Consider the following 24158-nt stretch of genomic DNA (forward strand, 5'->3'; position numbering starts at 1 on the left):
ACTCTATAATGGCATTTACTTACTTATGACTTTTAAGGAACCGGGAGGTTCATTGCCGCCCTCACATAAGCCTTCTATCAGTCCCTGTCCTGTGCAAGATTAATCCAGTCTCCTATCATCATATCCCATCTCCCTCAAAGCCATTTTAATATTATCTTCCCTTCTACGTGTCGGCCTCCCCAAAGGTATGACATTTACTACACATTTTAAGGGATAAATTTAATTTGCATTACTTCAACTGACTTTGTAATTTATTGATATTTAAATGCTTGCTGATCTGGAGCTGCGTTCGGACTTTGGCCCAATTCCCGTTTTAGCTGAGTGCCTGGTTGGGTTTTTTCAGAGGCTTTCCCCAAGGCCAATTTAGATAACATATGGTGAATACTCAGACTCACCTAATCTCGCCACAAAAAAAAAAAGTACGCCTCTTGACTTGTTTCACATTTTAAAGCTTCAATTCTGATGTAAGATACAGTGAAACCTATTCAAATCGGAACCTGAATAATCCGGAATCCTGTCTATTTCGGAACAATTTATTGGTCCTGGCGAAATTCGTATGTATTATGTGTAATTTTTTCTGAATAAAACAGAAACTGTCCAACTCGGAAACGGAAACTGTCTGCTACTGTTCAAAATGGAAATAATATTTTCGACACACTACTGTATAATGTAAACTATATTTTGAAACAGTATGGGTTTTCAAGGAATGTACGAAATATGTAGGTCACTAAGATAAAAACGAGTTTTCTTTGCAAAATTTTTGAGGGTGCGAGGGTGTGTTGGCCTGGTGGTCATAAATTTTATTACCCTATTGACTAGGTAGACGAGTCCCTTCAAAGAAATTCAATGCTTCACCCCTGTATACTGTCGTAGCTGGGTAGAACGCAAAGTCTATTAGTGATTTCGTGATGAAAAAAGTTGCGTAAAAATGTTGCACTATCATTAACTGATGAAGTAAAACTTATCGAGGAAAATTAGAAACGAAGCATATGGAAAATAATGTTGATATTTAGGAATGGAAAACTCAGGTGTAACTTAACACTTTCAAAAATAAAGGGCGTATCATGAGTGAGTGGCTTGCGGTCAATAATCGTGACATAAAAAGGAGACAGAAAACAACTGGTTACATAGAAATAAATGAACTGTTGTGAGAGTGGATTCTTCTTGCTCTTTCAAAGATCATGCCAATCTCTGGATCTACTCTGCAATGCAAACCCTTGAACTGGAAAAGAAATTAGATAATCCAGAATTCAAGGCTTCTAATGAATGGCTCCTAGTCCAATTAAATAATGTGCTGTGATATACAGTACAGTTATAGTATAGGGTTAGATATTACATTTAGTGTAATTAATAAACTTTACAGTTTTTAATGAATGAGTTACGATACAATTTATACAGGAAATGAGATTTTCATAAAGATCATTCACCAATTAAATAAGCAACAGGAAGCTGATTTAATGTCAGTAGTGTTAAATGGAATATTTTGTAATTCCTACAATTTGCGGCATGCCATTTATATAAATGATAAAATATTCCATTTTAACTTCACACCTGAATAACACGGAAACCTGTCCACAACGGAAAAAAAATTAGGACCATGTCATTTCCGTCTTGAACAGGTTTCACTGTATATGGAATACGAAAAAATAAATAAATAAAAAAATTAATTAATTAAAAATAAAATTGCTGATTTGCAGAAAACCTACCGTTATATATTCAAATCCACCCCTCTCAAAGTGTAAATATATTAAAGGTTCCGTAATAGTATAAGTGCATTATTAATCTGTAATATGACGATTACAAAGTGAAAAAGATTGAGGGGAGGGCAGATGGAAAGAAAGAGAGCCATATATATCTTTTTATTCATTATTCATATCTAATTACTATATTCACGCTATCCTGTTGGATCAACAACACTTGAAACTTGATCCATATTCTAGATTTTTACCGTTTTCCCATACAGCTATACTAAAGCAGGCACTACTTTGTTCTTGCATCAATAGCTTCTGTGAAGTGTATTGTACTAGACACGTGATTTAGTTAGCAGCCACAAATACTTTCAACATAAAAGACATTTGATAGTTGCCTGCATATTCTTATGCACAATTCATGTACAGTCTTAGACAAAAAAAAATTACTGGCTGCCATACACTAAGTCCCCTTCAGAAGACTTCAGTTGATTCCGTGAGAGCTTAGGTTTACACGTGAATGAATTTTCTATGCACGACTCTGCTTTGTTGTGTTTGTTTGTTGCTTTTTCTGTCTGTTTATAGGTCAAGTGTTATGAATAATCTATAACGAAGATATATTTAAGGAGTAAATTAAGTGCAAAACAAACATCCTTTCTCTAGTTGTGTGAAACAGGTGCTGCCCTAAGGTGAACGTAGACAAATTTATGCTACAAAAGAGCGGTAATTTTTTGTGTCGAAGATTATACATGTGTCAAATTCACTAAACAAGCCCCTCTCTTTTCTTCCCTTCGTGCAAACATTTCCATTGAAGTTCAATACTCCGTTATATATTATGTCATCAAAGACGAATTACTAATATTGTGTCGTCTCCACCATAAAGCTCGTAAGTTGCCAGCCTTTCCAACATCCCATGGTCGTATTTCGTTTCCACATAATGTTTACAAGTTTAATGCCTTTCCAACATCCCGTGGTCACACAAAAATTACAACTCTTCTTCATTCCCCTTCAAAAAACAATCGTTCAGTTCCACACAATCTAACAATAGTACCAATACATTACAATGATAACTGATTACATCCCAGTATTTTCTGCGGATAACACCCTCTCAATATTCCCATTTCTTACGTCATTTTCCCTGGACCTCTTCAACCGACGAAAGAACATGACAAAGATTTGAAAGCTTATAAGCTCCATGGTAGCGTGTTCGACTATATATCCAAGATTTAATGGCCTGAGTCTACTTAAGGTAAGAAATGTATATCTAGTTAAAAAGTCGTATGTAATTAAACCTTCTGAGTTCAGGAACATCATATAGAAAGAGAAACCAAGGTAAGAGAGAGAGAATGGAGGTAAAAAAGAATTGGAGAAAAGGGAAGAGAAGAGACAGTTCTGGAGGAGTAGACGCAAGTGACATCTAATAAAAAAACTTATACTCTTTCCTCTAGTTCCTACATTTTCCCAAAGATGACTCCCGTCCACTATGCTAAGACCCCTTCTTCCCCCATTGCCCAAATACTTCTTGAAGTGGAGGAATGTTCGGCATCAGTGTAGTTGTTATATGGAAAATTACCAAAACGTTGTTTATTATAACAAAACTAGTTATTAATAAATATTCTCGCAAAAAAATATAAATGGCATTATTAAGAATGCCATTGAACATATTGATACATATAAGTGTGCTAGCTTCAATTAACCACCTAATACGACTAATACAGTCCAATGGCATGTAACTTTTTTGTGTTTTTGGGTAAATAGGCCTACTGTAACATTATTTTTGGCCAATATTCGATATCTCCCTACACCACACATGGGACTAATGTTAGTTTCGTTACGGGTTAAATGAGGGGTTAGGTAAGTGACACGAGTCCGAGGTGTGTGATAAGGTTAGTGGGTTAGTTGAGGGGATATTTATGTAACGTGAGGCCGAGGAATATCAAAAGGTTTCATTTCAATTATTTAAGTAGACTACGTTTTCTCTCCCTGTAATGTGGGGAGATATCGAAGTCCCGCCTTATTTTCAAGTAAATTCTTGCATCAAACTCTTTTTCTAGCTGATGAAGTTTACCTTACAATGCAAAATCTATTTGTTGCTCAGTTACCTGTAATCTTTTGATTAAATTCTGATACCCAGAAAATCTTGTATCATGTATGACAGATAAGTGATGTGAAATATTCAGGGTATACTGCCTTCATCGAATTTCTTATCCAAATATGTAGCCTATGTACAAAACGGAATGCTATTTTTTTTCACCATCATTTAAAAACCATAGCCTCTCGTCGATACTCACCTCATCATGCGGAAAATCAGCATTTTCAAATATGGAATGGCTGAACGGTACAGGAATGAAGAAGAAAAGTGCGATTAGGAATATGCATCCTGTAACAACTCCTATAGCTTCAGGTCTGGAAGAAATAAATTCATTCATATGTAGAAATTACACTGGAAATAACCTCCTACACAAGAATTAATGAGAAGTCTAGTATACTTACATTTTCTCTTTTCTACTCTTACTCATGTCAATACCAAATAAATTTGCTTTAATAAACATATCTTTAAATCGTGGTATAAGTCTTACTGTAACTAGGTACGACACAACTGACACCGAAGTATTAACGACGATTGGGAACCACATTTTGACAGGCCAGACTATACTTCGAGGCACTGCAGATGAACACACTATACACACTGCATGCAATCAATTTCCAAATTTATCATTTCAAAGCTAACCAAAACAAATTCCATCATACGTCATTGCTTGAAATTCATCTCCCCGTCCACATGTGTGCAGTGTGGACAATATACGTACGGGTATGATGCAACAATTGCCAAGACTGCAGTTTTTCGTTATTTTGTCAGTTTGTCACTACTGCTATTACAGGCATACCACATTCATAACGAGGAAACGATACTAATTTATGAAAATACAAGCACATAAATTGATAAAATTGTACTTACACATGAAATAGCTTCATTCACATTTATAATTAACATAATATATTCTTTTTCTATTATATTAATTTTATAAGTACATTTCAACAATACTTCCCATTTCGAAGTTAGTATATTGGCCAACCCAATTTCCATGAAAGAATAACAACATGGCGACAATGGCTTTTATTAGTTATGTTGTCTCTTAATCGGCGGTTCTAATATATGGATAACATAACTCAATGTAATAAATATTATTGTTATCGAAAGTCAGACATGCAAGAAACAAAGAGTTTTTTGGCTAATCATGTGGATATTTTAGCTGTGTCAACGTGTTTTTATCCCAAAACAATGCCAAAGTGTTTACTGTTTACTTAACCTATATAAAGATCGCAATGAGACAATATTTATTCGCAAGTTTTGTTATAGGAATAATATCATTTGTATCGATTAGAAGTAGCTTTTATATGACTACAGGTATATAACTAACGTTACTGCTGTATGTAGAATTTCATTTATATACTTATCAAAAAACTTAAATGTTACTACAACAGTGTGCGATTAAGTCTGAAGAGAAAATGTTACAGTTTGTGACCTCTGCGATTGTCTTTATATTGCCACTTTTTCTCAAAATGCTATTATGCAAAGTAAAAAAAAAATGGAATAATGTTCGAAACTTTTTAATATTTAGCCTAGTTTTATCATAGATTTTTTAGATTAGATTAGATTAAAAAATCTATGATAAAACTAGGCTAAATATTAAAAAGTTTCGAACATTATTCCATTTTTTTTACTTTGCATAATTGTAGTTTTATCATACTAATGTAGCCTATATTATTTACAAAAATTGTTGGAAATAAATAGGACTGCTATTATCAATGTTCAGAAAAAAAGGTAAACATTACCTTTAGCGACCGCAACATAACAACGGCAAGTAACAGGAGGCCGAGCACTGTGACTAGGTTTAGAGTGGGTTAGATGAGAACATAGATAAGTGACGATCTTGTTACATTCCACGGCTTCCTGTCACTTAGCTATCGCCTCAGATAACCCACTCTAACCTAGTCACAGTCCTCGGCCGCCTGTCACTTAAGTAGCGCCTCATTTAACCCCTTCTGTTCACAGTCTTCGACATCCTGTCAGCCATTCCCTCATCTAACTGATACGTATTGGAGGCTATGGATTGCCGTGATATATATATATATATATATATATATATATATATATATATATATATATATATATATATATATATATTTTTTATTTCTCATATTGAAGGTTCAGTATGTTCGCGCCACTGTAAATTAATTTTTCACAATTTTATCATTGCCACAAAACATTTAACTTCTTGTTGCAATATATATGGGATTGTCACTACATTATCGCATTGATTATTTCACAAAACCCACTTGAGGAACAAAATATAAAAATAATAAGTAGCGGTTCGAATGAGTCGCCATGTTGGAGGCAACTTGGCATGCTTCCTGCTTCATCCATTAGGTGGCTCCCGACTCGGTGTAGCAAGGATGGCAAACAAAATAGATTAGGTGTGTAGTATTATTGGAGAGGTTAGATTAGGTTGGATTAGGTGTGTAGTATTATGCGGGAGGTATAGAAAAAAATGTGCCAGTACTCACCAAAATTTAGAAGTTATGCAAATTTATATTAGCACTTGAGTTATGGACAGTTACGGGCAGTTTCTTCTTCATGGAATCATAGCTTGCTGTTTGTGTTTATTGCCGACGGATTGCCTACTGTATGATCATTTTGTCATTGCATTAGAAAAATTTTAAAAAGTTCAAAGAGGAAAGGTGCTGATAGGCCTACTATGTACTATTGTGTACCACCAGAAAAAAAAAAGCACTAGGCCTATACAAAAACCTCAAGTCTTTCCAAATATTCTTCCCAAGAACCACTTTCAAACTCACTCACTCACTCACTCACTCACTCACTCACTCACTCACTCACTCACTCACTCACTCACTCTTTCAATTGCCCATCCGCATCACCAATGGCTATTACAACAATAAACGACACAACCAAAAATAAAACAATACCATGGAGTTCATGGCCTTCAGTACTTATCAGTTTATCATTAGCTCATTCTAACCTTGTTACAGTCCTCGGCCTCCTGTCAATTAGCTATCCCCTCATCTTACTCATGCTAACATTTTCACAGTCCTTGGCCTCCTGTGAGTTATTAGCAGTCTCTTCATCTAACCCTGTCACAGTGGTACCTCGGCCTCCAGTCACTTAGCTATCCTCTCATCTAACCCACTTTAACCTTGTCACTTGTGTTGTGGCCACTGAAGATAAAGTTTACCGAAAAAAAAAATAGGTCAATGGGATGTGAAAAAAAAACATTTTTTAATGACACTTTATAATGAATTGGTACATATTTGGATAATTCTCCAGATTAATTGCACCACAGCAGGCACGACGTCTTTTTGTTTGTTATTATTATTATTATTATTATTATTATTATTATTATTATTATTATTATTATTATTATTATTATTTCTTGAGCTTCCACTTTGCCGAAAGGTCCATGACGAATTCCTAGTTTTGTATCCTCAATATTATCATACCACATGTAGGCCCTATAGGAACATTTAAATATTTAAAAATGTTGCCCTAGTAATTCCATCTGGATCTCTCACGGCAGTGTACAGCTAATCATATTTGAAATTGCACTAAATTCTACGTACAGAATCATAATCATTCAATTCGTGTAACTGAATATTCTTTTACTTATTAATGCAGTTTCTTTCAGCAGCCTTAAAATTTTATACAACAAAGTAGATGTATTCATGTAGAATAGACCAAAACTAAATAAAACAAAAGCAGCAGAAACAACGACAACGACAACAACAACAACAAAAGCACTAGAATAAATCAACAATATAAGTGTTTTATGCAAATCTGGTTTTCAGGTAGTAGCTCCCTGTAAAGCAAGTTCGAATAATTTCAAGGAAAAATTGTTCCGGGACCGGGTATACATTCGTTACTGAAGGTACGTTAACAGAAAGCCACAATTTAAGTCACACAGAGTTTGTGTGCACTCATAGTTGAGTTCTGGCGCCTTGTCAGCTCATTTTAGTTGTGTGGATACAAAGGAAAAATCGTGACGGTGTCGTGTATAGTTCCTGGGGTAGCTCAGTCGGTAGAGCGTTCACGCGCTAAGTGAAGGGTCCCGGGATCGATATCCGACCCCGGAACAATTTTTCCTTGAAATTATTCAATATAAGTTTTTCATTCTTGTGCTGAAGATCATTCTTCTTGGTTTTCCTAACTGAAAAGGAAAAAAAAGTCCTGATGATGGTTGGTTATGACAGAATGAGGAATCAACAAGATGTGATTTGTTTAATGAATTACACCCGGAGAGGAACATAACACAATGAAAAATTTCGAAAACCGTGCAAAAATTCAGTGAAAGAAGATGCATAAAGTAAAAGCAAAATCTGTAAGACCAAAGGCAATTACAGGAGGAGAAAATGTCCTTGATATGATTTTATCCATACAAGAAGATCCACATAAATTTACAAGATAGGTGGTACTGGAATATAATGACAGCCATGCATCAGTATGGACATTGTTTTAATTGTATAAATGTTGAAGTATTTTCACGAAGGATGTGAAAATAAATAGATTAGAAAAGTTTGTGAGACATTGAAGTGTATACTAATAAACAGGTCGTCTGTATTTTTTAAAATGTGGGTTTCTTAAGAGGAGTAGATTGAAAGGGATTTAAATGACAGAAATGTAGTTCCTATGGGCAGTAGCAGATTACAAATTATTTTATAAACTGCAGAATTAAGATACAAGACTAGATTGAAATACTGACAACCTTATGATCAAGAAGTCAGTTTATAACATTCCATATAAAGTAACAAATATGCACAGTATATTAATTGAATAATAAGAGAATTGTGTCATATTATAGCCACGTACCATTGCAATTTTATCACCAAACTGACTACAACAATATCATTGTGTTAATATTCTGTTGAATATTTTCAGTTTTAAATTATATTTTTTTGTAGTTACTATGTTCATTTACACGATAATGAAATATTGTATTATTTTTCAGATGTTGCTATCAAAAAGAACGAAATACTCTTATACATTGGCATCATGTCTTCCCAAAATAACTTTGAAGCAAGACAGAGTATTAGAGATACTTGGCTTAAACTCGCTGAGCAAAGGGATATAAAATATGCATTTCTTGTTGGTAATGAAATCTGTAGCATTCCTCCTGAAGACAGAATATACGAAGAAGATTGTCTAGAATGGATAGTAGGTGAGTATAATATGTTAGAGGGTGCCCTGAATGCAGTGTATACTTACTATAGGCTTATTGTGCATACCCTAAGTTTATTCTATGCGATTATCGTAGTATAACAATTTCTTGAACAAATTCTAAATTCTTGACATGCTGACGGATAGAATTCGATTCCACTGTTATGTAGCCTACTTAAACAAATTGTATCACCTATGGGCTAAAGCTTCACAGTTATATAATAAGTGTTGGGCTGTTTTCTTCTATTGCTCCTCATAGCTACTTCTATAATACAGTGCAATTTAAAGTGAATTATAGTAATATTCAATTGCGATCTTTTATTACAAAATGACTCATTACCAATACGAATGTCGTCATTTTAAAACAAAATCGCAGTTTCATTGTTCATACAGAAAACTTTAAGATTACAAAGCTTGCAGCTTTTGTAAATTATATGTTGCAAATATTCATAAATGTGAAAATGTCATTCTATAGACAAATAGTAGTAACGATGCTCTACATATTTGTAACCATTATGAGTGAAGTGGAGTCATTTAATAATTTGGAAATACTTTTGACAAGAACAATGTAAAGATACTCTTTCTTGCATGTGTACTATGAAGGTGCACAGAAGAGCAGAGAAGATGAGTGAAAATACGTTCGTAATCTTGCATACTCTGGTAAGACCCTGTTCTCATTTGATAGCAGATTGAATTGGTCTCAGAGTTTTTCTGGAAGTTATAGTGAAAAGGAAAAATTCTTTTGTATCTGTCTGGGATCAAGCTTGTCATCAATATAAGAAGTAAGTTAATTTGGCTGACATTTTTGAAAGATTGCAATTTAGCAAATAGATATGTATCCTTCCAGAAATATGATCTTCCAAAAGATTCAATTTTTTTTTTCTGGAATCCATTTCCTCTCTTATTGTTACTACAAGCTGAGAAATAATTAGTCAATACGAGATAGTAGTGATAAGTTCTTTGCCTAACATGGAAAATGTTACTGTATCATAATTAGTGTTTTATTTATTCAACATAATCAACTTTTAACTCTACTTGGCGTGCATTGATCTCTTGTATATTACCACTGCTAGCCTATTCCATGTATTCTCAGTGTTGTTAGGCTGAAGTGATTGCAAATATAGTGAATCAAGAGGCGATCTGGAAAGTCAAATGGTAGAAATCTGTGCCAACATCAAAAACTGAGTCGTATATTATCCTAATTTATACACGTAAGTTATGTAAAAGTTATAGCACGACACTTCTTCGGTTATTGTGCGTAATATAGAAGATTGTAAGATGTTTGGCAACACACTGCATAAAATTCTATGAATATGTGGAAAACTAAAGGGTGGATAGGAATTGGGATAACCAAAGGACAAGAAAATAATATTAGCAATTGGGATTCACACATTCGTTTGTAAAACAACAGAACTTAGAAGTAATCTCTAGTGCTTGACTAGAATATTTAGTACTAATTTAAACTCCTTTTTTTTCTTCTTCAAGATGCAACAGGATCTTCAGAATTCTCCACAGCAGAAATTGATTTAATACCGAAAAAAAATCCTCTGGAAATGGAGTTATATATAGGATTCACATTCTTAGTTCACCATCCTATTGTAATTCGTAGTATTAATGTACAGAAAGACTTGGTAACTGCGACTACTGGTCTCATTCGAGTGAGTTTAATTAATTCCTTCAGCAGGGAGAAAATCGTATCTGCAACTTTTTCAAGTAATGAGAATAATTCTGGTCCTATTTTACTACAAAAAAGTGTTGAACCGTACGTGCTGCCTAAAGGTTTTGAAGGACAGATTCTTGTGGAGACAATTAACAACAAACGAAAAGAAATAACCTTGAATCTCTCTGACTGCCTGCTACAATGGAATAATGCCAGTGGACTAATAACTTTCCTGCAGCTGATAGGAAATGTAAACGAGAATCCAGTGTCATTCCATGATAGATCTTGTACATTTACCTCTTTATCATTCTCTCTTCATGGTAAGTTACGAGCAGTTTTACAAAAATATGATGTTCTGTAAAATACAATTATTTTCATTACAAGTTGTTGCTCATTAAATGAAGTAATATTCCAGTACATGTTAACAACAAGAACATTGTAGATTTGAGAGTTATTATTTCAGAACATGTTTTATAAACACGCTTTATTCTTGTTTCAGAAAGAGGGGAACTTCAGCTCCATGTTGCAAATAAAGATGATCGTAGAAAGACATGGAAAAATAAAACGGCATTGCTGATGAAAAAACTTTTAAAAGAATCGGAAGAAAAGAAAGATATCTTATTTCTAGATGTAATTGATGTATACAGAAATTTACCACGCAAATTAGCACAATTTTTTAAATGGTGAGAATCTTAGTTATATATTACTTGAATCATGCATCGTGTGCATTTTATTAATTTTATAGAGGAAGGATAGCAACTATAACTGCAAAACTATTAGAAAATATTTTTCAAATTTTCGTAGAGGCAGCTCTACTTCAGAGCTCTTGTTTACAAGCATTGGTTGTTTCAAACATTAAACTATTTTGCAACACTTGAACATCCTATGAGCTTTATTGCAGGTAAAGTAGTTGTAGGACGTTTTCTCCATGTACTTTTTCTCTCGCATTTGCATTACATAATTATTTCATCACTATCAGATAATCCATCTTTTGTAGTTAGCCACTGTACTTTTAAAATATAAAATAATGACAGAAAGATGAAGATCTATTACATCAATAATATTTAATATTCTCTATTTCATTTCAAGGACAATTTGACTACCAGTCAAGTGCATCTAGGTTAAATTTCCGAAAGGGAATGCATAAATTCATCTTCATTTTATATCTATACAGAATTTGTTTAGTGTTCTTTGTTTTGGATTTGCCCTGCGTTATTTCAAATGACATCCTTGCACCGTGCTGACAATATAATTATATTGCTGACGGCAATATGATTATGTACCAGTGTCTTTATAAATACTTACTTTCTGGCTTTTAAGGAACCTGGAGGTTCATTGCCGCCCTCACATAAAAGCCCGTCATTGGTCCCTATCCTGAGCAAGATTAATCCAGTCTCTATCATCATATCCCACCTCCCTCAAATACATTTTAATATTATCTTCCCATTTTCGTCTTGGCCTCCCCAAAGGTCTTTTTCCCTCCGGCCTCCCAGCTAACACTCTATATGCATTTCTGGATTCGCCCATACGTGCTACATGCCCTGCCCATTTCAAACATCTGGATTTAATTTTCCTAATTATGTTAGGTGAAGAATATAATGGCATTGGCGCTACACTTTCTGTGTTGTGTAACTTTCTCCATTCTCCTGTAACTTCATCCCTCTTAGCCCCAAATATTTTTCTAAGCACCTTATTCTCAAACAACCTTAACCTATGTTCCTCTCTCAAAGTGAGAGTCTAAGTTTCACAACCATAAAGAACAACCGGTAATATAACAGTTTTATAAATTCTAACTTTCAGATTTTTATCAGCAGACTGAATGATAAAAGCTTCTCAACCGAATAATAACACGCATTTCCCATATTTATTCTGTGTTCAATTTCCTCCCGAGTATCATTTATATTTGTTACTGTTGCTCCTAGGTATTTGAATTTTTCCACCTCTTCAAAGAATAAATTTCCAATTTTTATATTTCCATTTCGTACAATATTCTCGTCACGAGACATAATCATATACTTTGTCTTTTCGGGATTTACTTCCAAACCTATCTCTTTACTTGCTCCAAGTAAAATTCCCTAATTTTCCCTAATCGTTTGTGGATTTTCTCCTAACATATTCACGTCATCCGCATAGATAAGTAGCTGATATAATCCGTTCAATTCCAAACCCTCTCTGTTATCCTGGACTTTCCTAATGGCATACTCTAGAGCAAAGTTAAAAAGTAAAGGTGATAGTGCATCTCCTTGCTTTAGCCCACAGTAAGTGAATTGGAAATGCATCTGACAGAAACTGACCTATACAGATTCAGTTGTATGTTTCACTGAGAGACATTTTAATTACTCGAACTAGTTTCTTGGGAATACCAAATTCAATAAGAATATAATAATAATAATAATAATAATAATAATAATAATAATAATAATAATAATAATAATAATAATAATAATAATAATTTATTTAACCTGGCAGAGTTAAGGTTATGTACCAGTACTGTATTAAATTATCTGTATTGTATCTTTCTTAGGGCACACTTAAATGCAGATTCTACATACGTAATGAAAACAGATGATGATACTTTCATCAATGTTGCTGAAGTTACAAAGAACTTGAAATATGCCAAGAAAGAGCAGCTGTACGACATGGAAGGATTACATACCTATTGGTGGAGTTCGTTTCGTGAAGGGTGGCCAGTTCAGTCGTTTGGAAAGTGGCGAGAAGATACTTATCGTTCAGCAACATACCCACCATTCCCTTGTGGGGCTGGATACGTGTTAAGTCGAGATTTGATTCAGTTTCTTGGTAGCAGTGCATTCAGGTTTCTCTACAAGGGATTCCAAGGTGAGGACGTTGCCTTGGGGATATGGTTAGCTGGTGTCAATCCTCAGAGATATCCAAATGATATGTTTTCTTGTACTTGGGCTTGTGACGGCACATGTAACCCTCAAGCCTGTAACAGAGTTCAGTTGTCAGTAGATGGCATGTACGAGTCTTGGCATGCTTTTCGTAATTGTAGCAATTTTTGCGGTTGTCAGTGGACCTAAGTTAAGTTGAAGCTACATACATGTGAAATTATATCGCAACAGAAGTTAAACACATCATTACTACTTTAGAAATGACTGTCATGGTGAGGTCAGAGATATTCAACATCGTAACAGTGACAAGACTCATCTTCTGTATAAAATGTGAATGGAAGATCAGCTATGTACACTTAGCGGCAAAAAGAATGGGCCGGCCGACAATTTTTAAGTTTCAGAGACATAACATTGCGCATGCTCGTCTCGTCAAAGTCGTAGTACACTAGGTGACACATATTAAACCATTTAAATTTGCTGTATTTTGTTTAAGAGTCTAAAATATGTAATAAAATCGAATGGCAGGTTGATTCTAGATACACAGGGCCCTTGAAGAGTGAAATAATAATAAAATTGATAAATACAAAATCAACCAGAGCAAATATGAACAGGAAAACCACGTATTATGCCGAACTGATATTAACAAGTCACAGTAGCGTAAGTCGTTACGGCATTGGTCTATTGAACAAGTTGATAGTAGTAGCTCAAGGTTCGAATCTCCCCCAATCTTCTTTTTTTAATTACAAATTTGGCATCATATGTATCTCGCAAAGCTATAATTATGTTTCGATATCTCTTAGAATATGCCCAAACTCAAATAATAAACCTCCCTCTCTCTTTCAAGCAACACTGCTATCTGTTAATACAACGGAAAACGATATCCAGAAGGAACACTTTTCTTCCAGCAGGATAATCATCCCATACACACCACCAACTGGATTCAAAGATGGTTTACGAGGAGGCGTGATGTCGACCCAGTCGACTGGCCTCCAAATTCACCAGATATGAATCTGATTCAAAATTTGTGGGCTGCAGTCAAAAGGATCCTACGCTCTAATTGGGCAGAACAACCACCCATTCGGACACCTGAGGAATTGTGGGACAGAGTTCTAGATGCGTGGAGGAGATGGCCAAGAATTTAGACCTGTTCCATAATCTTGTGGACTCCATGCCTCGCAGAATGAGGGCAGTTGTTGACGCAGGTGGTTGTGGACGAGATACTAATCCCCATCACAGGCCTTGTTTTGTTAATATATTAAAAGATTGTTTGTTTTTTTAATTTAATTATTTATTTGTGTTTGATATGCGTCTGGTTTTTTAGGATGTGAAACAAATATTTTTGTTTATACAGGCCAGGTCTCATCTATTAATAGCCCACAGGTGATGAGCAATAATATTTTTACAAGGCAGGCATAACGAAGTTTGTTAACAAATGCCATTTCACATTTAAAATAATAAATTAAGTAAAAGTTAAAATAAAAAAATAATAATTTTACCGTACCGGGAGGCGAACCCACAACCTCTGATACGGATATCAGACTTCTTACCACTGGGGCACACACTGCTCGTAAGGTTTACTACATCATAGATGGACGACTTTCAATGAAGACACCACAGCAATGCCTTGCAGTGGGTTACGTTTACACGGGTGAACCGCGCGATAGAACTTAGCATTTCTATCGACCAAGAGTCGGCCCATTCTTTTTGCCGCTAAGTGTACATCTTAACAGGCAAAACTGTGCTGTTATTATTGAAATAAATAATTAAAATTTGCTAACTTAAACACTTGTTTTGGCATTGGCGCTACACTTTCTTTTTCTATACTGTATCTCATTCATTAAACTGTAAATACGGTACTATGTAAATTTAATCATATTGTATAGAGCTTTAAGGCGAATGTTATAAACTTGGATTAAAACTGTTCTATAGCCATCTTACTCATGTTTATGTTCTTCATTTTTCTATATACACTTTTAACACTTATATATCACTGATTAAATTTCCAACTTCTTTACTGTGTTAATATTTAGGATTTATCTTGGCTGAATAGTTTCGAAGTCTTGTTCTTCATTGTCCAAAGCCTAGTCTGGAAATTTAATCAGTTATATTTATGTATTATTTGGACTATTTGTGTTTTTGTTTACATAAAAGTCTCTGTATTAATGTGTTATACTTATATATTTATTTTAACGTAAGGCGCCAATAAAATAAAATATATTGTATTCATCAGCTATGTTTATTTCTATACGATTATACTTGTATGCTGGTATAAATAATTTAAATTTACAATACTGTACAAGGCACTTGTGAATATTACGGACTTAAATTCATAATTTTAAAATATAACAGATATTTATTTAAGAAATAATGCTTATGTAAAGATTTAGAACTAAAACAATCTCAACCATAATGAAGTTCATGGCTTACTAATAGGTTCCCGAGAAGCTACTTCAAAATTCTTAGAGGATTTTAGAAATATATTCTATTTGCCAACTTTCGTTAGAGTTAATATTGTTGTAGCCTAAGTGTTCTCAAAAAATCATGTCAAATTAACTAACCATTGTTTCAATTAACTTACATTTCATTGCATGTTACTATTAAAAAAAGAATAATTTTTCAGTGGGTACCGGCACATTGAAGCTGATGGATATTTTGCTAAGAAGGGAAGTAATATCTTACAAAACCTCATGTTAGCTTTATCATTGTCAACAATTAAAAGATTAATCAACTCAAAATATCAAGATATAATATCATATCATTTCCATGAACTTTTAATTAAAAAAAAAAAAAAAAATGGGAAAGTCAATGTAGAACAAAATATATTTGAACAAAACGTCATTATTTCTTCATCTCTTTATCAATTCTGCAGTCTTCAGGAAGAAATGAATCAGAATCATCTTCAGCAATGTCCAGCCTTTCCTCTAAACTCACTCTGTGTGAGAAATATTCGAGAGCAAGAGAATTAATGGCTGTATTGCCAAGATCTCGTTGTCAGCGTTACTTGGCAACAACAACTATATTATTACCGTATTGCTAATATTGTTATTGTGTTTCTATACCAAAATTAATTATGAGTATATTTAGTGCTACCTTTAGTGGCATAAATAAAAATCTCTATGCAACATCTATGAAGAATTTTTTTAAGTTGATTATTTGATCTATCAATTACTCGGTTATTTTGCGTCACTAAGTTTCCGTATTGATAATCTTGTAAGAAGTCAGGCATTTAAATGTGATCCTTTTTTTTTTTTTTTTTTTTTTTTTTTTTTTTTTTTTTTTTTTTTTGCGAGAAATTTGTAAATTTTCTGTTGCAATAATAGTAATATGCGTTACAAGAGCGGCATGTTGAAGTTTTCATGTTCGAGGAAAAGTTTGAAAAAGCGAAACATAGTTGAGCTTTTTTAATTTCCGAGAATTGAAAGAAAACATACCGCTCGTGTATCGTACATTATTTTGTGCGAAGATCATTTATTACATACCTGAAAGAGGAATTTCTAATTAGTTGCAATGAAATCTCCATCTTGGTTTCTGTTCAATGACGGCAAATTTGCAAAACAAAAATATCTATCTTCAACATTGTTGCTTTAAAATGTTTTCTGTGTTTACCGTACTCCAGCAGTCCGTGATATACGTCTGTCTTTTTTTTTCCCCAGTCTATGATGAGTCTGGAATCTTGTTGATTTTTTCACGGCTTCCTTAATGTTACTTGCATCACGAATCCAGTAACTTTAGTGGAGTTGTAGAGTTTACTTAATTTTTGCAAATATTTAAAAACAATAATTAACAGTGCAATTTAGGTGAAATTGCAGTGGTAAGTTTCCAATGTATAATTATTACTATATTGAACGTCTCTAAAAATAATATGTTAAAAGCCTAAAGCAGTAAAATCAATATGTCACTTAAGCGGTAAGAAGAGGGAAATTGTTATGTGTGTTAGGTTGGGAATACTGAATGTGGAATTTTAGACTTTCCGCGGATTGGTTTTGTGCGGAAACCAAGCAAATACACACGATCTCGCACAAAGGTTTATTGTATATTTTTATTTCAGCTGAAATTGAATTTAAATTTTGTCATACTTCATGTATGTCCTTATAGTGCACAGCATTAATGGTATGGTTAGAGCATAGCCTTTCCACGCTGGACATCTGCTTCAAATCCTGGTGAATCCAATTGGAATTTGTAATGGACAAAGATGGTTTTGGGTCAGCTTTCTTTGAATATTCCAGTTTTCCCTCTTACAATTCCACAATTTCCCCATTAATCATCATCATTCTCTTCCTCCTCCTCCTCCTCCTCCTCCTCCTCCTCCACCTCTTTGGTGTTGTATGCAATATGTAAGTCTCGGTGTTCCAAATACTGGCTGTGGACCATATTATGCAGCCCATAAAAACGAGTCTTGAGCCGTTAACATATTTCAAAAACTAAAATTACTATCATACAAGATCATAGGGGAGTCTGTTGTATCTTTAAACACTTTTCACATTTAATTTTTTTTTAAATTTGTGAAATGAAATTTTTTAAATGAAAAAATGGTTGAAATAATTATTGAAGATTCCTTTACAACTTTCTGTATGTATTTTCCTGTTTTATAGATCTATTAAGGATGGAAAAAATAAAATGAAGGGATATGTAATGTGTCCAAAGGTACAACAGGTTCATGTACCTTGGAACATACCCTCTTGTAGCTTGGAACAAATGGAATATAGCTGTAAAAACTGACAATCATATTTAAAATATGTTGTTGTTTTCTAATGCCAGGCGTTTGACAATAAAGTCATTTGACCTCTTGCACTCCAATATTTTTCAAAGATATTATCATGGTAAGCCATTGAAGCACAGATTTTGAGGTGTTCCGAATCCATTTCTTGGTTTGAGTTGCACAATGGACAGTGAAAAATGGCAAGTTGTAGCCGATTTAAGTGAACACCATATTTTAACATTTTGGTGGCTACTTCATTCACACACAACCCCCAGAATGTCTGGAGGACCACACCTGCTGTTGGTTGACAGGTCCATTGGACCTAGCTGGGAGATCTTGTTGATCACCAGCTTTCCCTCCTTAAGCCACTGGAGGACGATTTTAGTGCCATAGCAGGTCAGCACTAGGAACAGAAAAGCAGAAAGAGGAGGAAGGAAAGGGAAATGAACCCCTAGGCCTCGAATGCTCTAATGCCGTCGGGGTCGAAGAAAGTAAGAGTTCAGTCAGAGGACTGGATAGGAAAGGGTAAAGAGGGAATTAGGTGTTGGTTAGAAGAAAATTATACCAAATTCAGTCATTAACTCATCAAGCTGACCAGTGCTAATTGATGAGTAGCCCCTCCCTTTAGTTCAGCTTGTAAAATTATGCTTACTAACAGCTGCACCACGGGAAGGTAAGGATGGGACATTGGGTATTTGTCCAGGTTGGTTCCTTAAAGCCTTCAATGGGAAGGATTAATGGCTCTCCCCCCTGTATCCGACAGATACCCTTTTGCAGCCATATTTAAAATATTTAAATATTTAAAATATATTTGCCATCATAAACCAGAGCAGGCTTCTCTGATTGAGATTTTATTTCCTGGAGGAGTAATAACTGTTTCTTCAAGACATCCGGATCAACTGGGGGGCCTCTTAACTCCAGACTTACTTCGTGACATGATCTTAAAATAAAGGAAAAACAAAAATCGATAGTATCGTGTACCTTGGAACATGTCCCATGGTACAAGATGTTTTGTGTTCAAAGGTACAAGAGGGTGCATGTTTAAAAAAATATGACTCCCAAAACCAGAGATTCAAATAAATCATGGAAATTAAAATATGTCCTTACTCACCAGATGACAGAGAACACACCGTACTTGATAGATAGTAACAAATACAATCTGGTTTTGTGTTAGAAAACATATATTAATGAACAAATGTTTGCATTTAGTACTAAAAAAAATTCGTTTGTCCACAGAACTCACACTTTACAATAAATCAAACTGAAACTACGACCAGAGCTACCTAGTGGCTTTCTCTACAATCTACTTCAGTTTGAGTCCTCTAGGTAGCAGCAAAAATTAAAAAAAAATGTTCAAAGATACACTATGCTAAAGGTACAACAGTCTCCCCTATATTATACCCAGATTGCTTGGCCTTATAGGCTTTGACTGTAACAACTTTTGTCAGGTTTACTATGCTGCCATCTAGTTGTTACATAAAGAGTCACGTCATAACTCCCATTTGAATTGCATTAGCGACTGTACTGCCATCTCGTGTTCATTTACGACAGATGGGTGGCTATCCTGCCAGTTGTTCTTTTCAAAGTGCTGCCGATTTTAACATAGGGATGAGCAATCTGTTACATATATGATCTAGGCTATCATCGACTTTTCTTCAGTTGCGTCCACACCTGTGGAGTAACGGTCAGCGCGAATGGCCGCGAAACCAGGTGGCCCGGGTTCGATTCCCGGTCGGGTCAAGTTACCTGGTTGAGGTTTTTTCCGGGGTTTTCCCTCAACCCAATATGAGCAAATGCTGGGTAACTTTCGGTGCTGGACCCCGGACTCATTTCACCGGCATTATCACCTTCATCTCATTCAGACGCTAAATAACCTAAGCTGTTGATAAAGCGTCGTAAAATAACCTACTAACCTTCTTCAGTTGCATTAATTCTGTCGTCATCACCACCACCACTACACCATCACTATTATCATCATCCCCAGATTTCAGGTGTAGTTATGTAAACTTAAGTAGGATATATTTTCGTAGCAAAAAGAGACAATTCTCCAGAATTAATTTGGAAGATGTAATCACAAGAACCGTACCCGAAACTTACAAATTTCGCTCTTGAAATATTGTCTTTATTTGGCAGTATTCTGAGTGCTTTTCGACTTCGAAATTAATGAAATCGAAAACGAGGAATAGCCTTCACAATTCCACTCCAAAATCATGCATACGACTTTATGTAACAGGACTGAAAATTGACTTTGAAAAATTTGTTAACACAAAAAGTGTTAAAATGACCCTACTTAAATAATTGTTTTCTGACATTATAGAAATGTATTTGAAATATTATATACTGATCATTAGTTTGTAATAATGTGAACAAACCCAAACCATATATTTTTTTTTATAAAAGTAATATTAAACTATTGTGTAAATTTTCTAGGAAAACTATATAATTATTGTATGTTGTTTAGTCCACTGTCCGAAGACAGGTCTGAGCCTCACAAGAAGGTATTATTTATGAGGCAACTAAGTTAGGAGATAATAGGGTAGGTTGGCCAGTTCCTTTCCCCCCTCTATTACATACATTGCTGACTAGCTACATATTACACTAATCAGACTTCAGAAGCATACAAACAATTGTTCTTCCTCTGCCACATATCGTCAAGTGAGATGTACTGCCGATAATACAGTAGATGTACATATCAGCCAGAACCTCAATCAGAGGAAAATTATTGTATGTTCATTAATAATTTATTTGTAGCACGTATTCATTTTGTAAATTTACTTGGCAGCCTACATCTTCCGTGACGAAGATAGGGCCTAAAGTGGAAAATGGTTGACCACACTGGTCTAAATGATTTATTGCTTTGGCATATTACTTGTAGAGAAGGTACACTTGGGTAAAAAAGTATGACCTCTAGTATGCAAATCAATTTTTATTTTTCTGGACACACCTTGTCATACTTCACTAAGTTCGCAATATTTTATTAGTCTGTATTATCTTGTATCTTATTCTCTATGTGTTATGAATTACCTTAATTTCATTGGATAGACAAGTAACCATCTACATCATTCCGTCAACATTTCTCCATTTCGTCATCATTTCATAGCATTCCCTGAACGCCGGCTGATGACGCACTGAAGGGGCTGGCCTAGGGATGAGTGGGGTTGCATGTTCGGAACTAGGTATGCAGCGAACCTTAGTGTAGTCAGCCGGTGTGGGTTTGGGAACGCGCCTAGCTCGAGGGTTAGCGCAATAGATCTTGAAAGGCCGCAGTGCTGGGTCGTAGTGCCCCCCTCCAGAAATTCCATTCCAACACCGCCTTCATTCTGTTGGCCAATCAAGGAAGAGGTGTCTATGCAAATATGAAGCCTCAAGAGATCAGTGGACTAATTATTATGCACAAATGAAACAGAAGATAACAAGTAGGCTATAGATATCGCAAGTTCTATCAATTTCTACACTTTAGTTGAAGTGAGCCACGGTAAGATGCTTTGCTGTGTACATTTGATATTCAGGAGTCTGCATTAGTCACACAGAAGGTAGTTGTGAACTGCTACAGAAATCCACTGACAATATCGGTGCCAAATGTAATGATTATTGTGTGGAGCATTATTCAATTGTGTCTATATATAGCATTAACTCTTGAGTACCACCCCCATCTCCACTTTATCATGTCACCATATCCCCCCCTTCCCCTCTGTCCTATCTCCCTACACTCTTCCCTCTCTCTCTTTCTGACTGTTCCTGGGCTCATATGCGACACTAGAGCAGTTACAACTAGCTGATTGGTGACTCTGTTATGCTGCGGAATCTCTGCAGTCTCCTGTTTAAATGCGAATATAAGAGTTTAGTGTTGGTGCAGATATGGCAGAAGCTAGGGATGTGTTGAGGTGTGTGTGGTGGGTGCTTGTGGTGCTTCAATTACTGGTTCTTACTCAGATTGAGGTGCCAGGTATTTCGGCTGCTGTGACTGGTAAGTGAAGTCATTAAAATGCAGTGGGCTTGTATTCTATATGACATTGCGTTAATTTCACAAGCTGACATAATTTGATTATCTAAAACTACCCACTTCAAACTTTCTACTGTTTTTCTTCGTCTCTCTAATTTTGGAAAAGGCCCAATTCAGATCAAACTTAATTAGTTTCGTTTCAGTTATTGACTGAAATCTTTCTGTTTATGATTATATACGAATTTTATATATTTATTTCTTAAGAAATAGATTTTCCATTCGTAGGCCTATATGCAGCATTACACACTCTGTTTTAGTGTTTGATGATTAAGGAGCGGATTCCTATGTAATTAAATATTCTTTTTGCGTGTGATAAAACACAATTAACAAAGTTAAAAATTCCGAACATGAAGTTTCAAGTTTAAAACCCGAATTTTATTTCACATAAAAAACATATTTTCACAAGAAAATTATGTAAATACATATTTTCAGAAAATCTATTATAAACACATAGATCTTGGAGTTTTTTTCTTAAATAATTTTTTACAAGAACTTTTAAATATTTTAAAACTAAATCAATTATATCACTCCCACGCTTTGTTTGTGAAACACAACAGGTAAGAGCTCGGGTATGAACATTATTTTATATAAACAAATCTCTCGCCTCTCGCTCATGTCTATCAAGTACGGCAATATATTTTGTTGTGATTCCCTGTTACCGGGCTTCGTCAATCGATATCCTTCAAGATATACTGAAAGATGGTTGTTTAAAAAACGATTTGGCTTTCCTATTAGCAAATCTAAGCTTTTTGTGTGACACCATAAAAAAACTCGAAACATCCAAAAACCTGTTGTCTGAAACAGGGAGGTGCGTGCCGTGGAAATTAAACTAGACTCGCTATCAGGTTCAGATGTACAAGTACTAAGGGACAAATTCCAGAATGTGTTTGGGAAAAACAGTGGATATAAAAAAATGTATAAAGTTGCTCAAGTATTGGAGGGTGTACCTGTAGGTGAAATTGACGGTGTTTGTGTTTGGGACATTCCTCTCTTTAAATATGCACGTCTGACGTCCTGTGATGTGGAAAGATCGTTTTCACAGTATAGAGAGATAATCGGCATGCATTTGTGATGGAGTATTTGGAGACGACCTTTGTTGTTCACTGCAATTTTCGGCTTCCAACTTCTAGCTCTCAAATATGGTTGGTCAGTACTTAGTAATATTTTTTTTCAAGCTAAGTAAGGTATTTTTGTCATATTTAAAAAAAAATATGTTTTTTTTTTATTTTTAGCAAATATTTTCGTACTTTTTAGCACATAAAAAATAAATATATTAAAATTTTTAGCACATAAAAATCCGCTCCCTATTGATGATTCATGCCGAGAGTCGTATTGTCATTATTACATATTTTATCAGTTTCATAATTCATTTTATACTCTGTCGATATGATAAGTAAAACAGTCCCTCTTCCATCACTTCACGAACAAGTTTCATCATGTCTTCTAAGCACTAATCTTGTGGTACTCAACAAATTTAAGTATACGCGCGCTTTACTCACTGGCTTGAGCCCAATATACTACTATCGAATTTTGGCGTCGGCGATAAATGGGTGACAAATTTTGCCTGAAGCCCTCAGTCAAGGACAAGGTTTTTTTTTTACGTGCCGTAAATCTACTACCACATTCATTTCCCTTCCGAAGGAAGCCTAGTAAAAATTCATCGCCTTTGGCTGTTTTGAATCCGTGAATTTCGAATCACAGAGGACAACAGCTCGTCTTTAAATAAATAGCTTACTAAATTGGCATTTTAAATGTAGCAAGCTTAACAATCTAACAATGATTATTAGAGGAGAAAAATTCGCTCCGGCGCCGGGGATCGAACTCGAGTCCTTGGTTCTATGTACCAAGTGCTCTAACCACTCAGCTACGCCGAAGTTCAATCCACAGCACAGGATCGAATTCCTCTCCTCTAGTGTTTTCCCTTTGTAACGACCAACGACCCAAGTTCGATCCCCGGCGCCGCGCCGGAGCGAATTTTTCCTCTCTAATCATTGTTACCATAACAGATATATTCTGTAGGACCAA

The 24158-nt window shown here is 35.0% G+C and overlaps 3 protein-coding genes across 9 annotated transcripts in view; 2 read left to right on the forward strand and 1 right to left on the reverse strand.

Moving 5' to 3' along the window:
- The window catches only part of Alg7 (Alg7 dolichyl-phosphate N-acetylglucosaminephosphotransferase), a 31180-nt gene extending 26674 nt beyond the window's left edge, over window positions 1–4506 (reverse strand). The window contains exons 1-2 of the mRNA XM_069829065.1: window positions 4182–4506; window positions 3980–4094 (exon numbers count right to left, since the gene is read on the reverse strand). Of these exons, the coding sequence (XP_069685166.1) occupies window positions 3980–4094; window positions 4182–4324 (258 nt within the window). The 5' untranslated portion in view covers window positions 4325–4506. The remainder of the gene's footprint in view (window positions 1–3979; window positions 4095–4181) is intronic.
- A 139-nt stretch (window positions 4507–4645) lies between these two features.
- Window positions 4646–15368, forward strand: LOC138701802 (UDP-GalNAc:beta-1,3-N-acetylgalactosaminyltransferase 2-like). 7 transcript variants are annotated; one of them, XM_069829067.1, is made up of 6 exons: window positions 4793–5097; window positions 7397–7553; window positions 8711–8920; window positions 10405–10899; window positions 11079–11262; window positions 13104–15368. In XM_069829067.1, the coding sequence occupies exons 2-6, from the start codon at window positions 7535–7537 to the stop codon at window positions 13618–13620; spliced, it is 1425 nt and encodes a 474-aa protein (XP_069685168.1). In that variant the 5' UTR covers window positions 4793–5097; window positions 7397–7534; the 3' UTR covers window positions 13621–15368. The 7 variants fall into 7 exon arrangements, with proteins under 7 accessions (XP_069685173.1, XP_069685169.1, XP_069685168.1 ...); XM_069829069.1 differs by lacking the exon at window positions 7397–7553 and adding an exon at window positions 7554–7633; XM_069829071.1 differs by lacking the exon at window positions 7397–7553 and adding an exon at window positions 7554–7633 and having other exon boundaries at window positions 4847–4864.
- A 6498-nt stretch (window positions 15369–21866) lies between these two features.
- LOC138701804 (acetylcholine receptor subunit alpha-type acr-16-like) overlaps window positions 21867–24158 on the forward strand; it is a 41939-nt gene continuing 39647 nt past the window's right edge. Inside the window, exon 1 of the mRNA XM_069829074.1 lies at window positions 21867–22097. Within this exon, the coding sequence (XP_069685175.1) occupies window positions 21989–22097 (109 nt within the window). The 5' untranslated portion in view covers window positions 21867–21988. The remainder of the gene's footprint in view (window positions 22098–24158) is intronic.

The sequence above is a fragment of the Periplaneta americana genome, chromosome 6, assembly GCF_040183065.1.
Source record: "Periplaneta americana isolate PAMFEO1 chromosome 6, P.americana_PAMFEO1_priV1, whole genome shotgun sequence".
Taxonomy (NCBI): Eukaryota; Metazoa; Arthropoda; class Insecta; order Blattodea; family Blattidae; genus Periplaneta; species Periplaneta americana.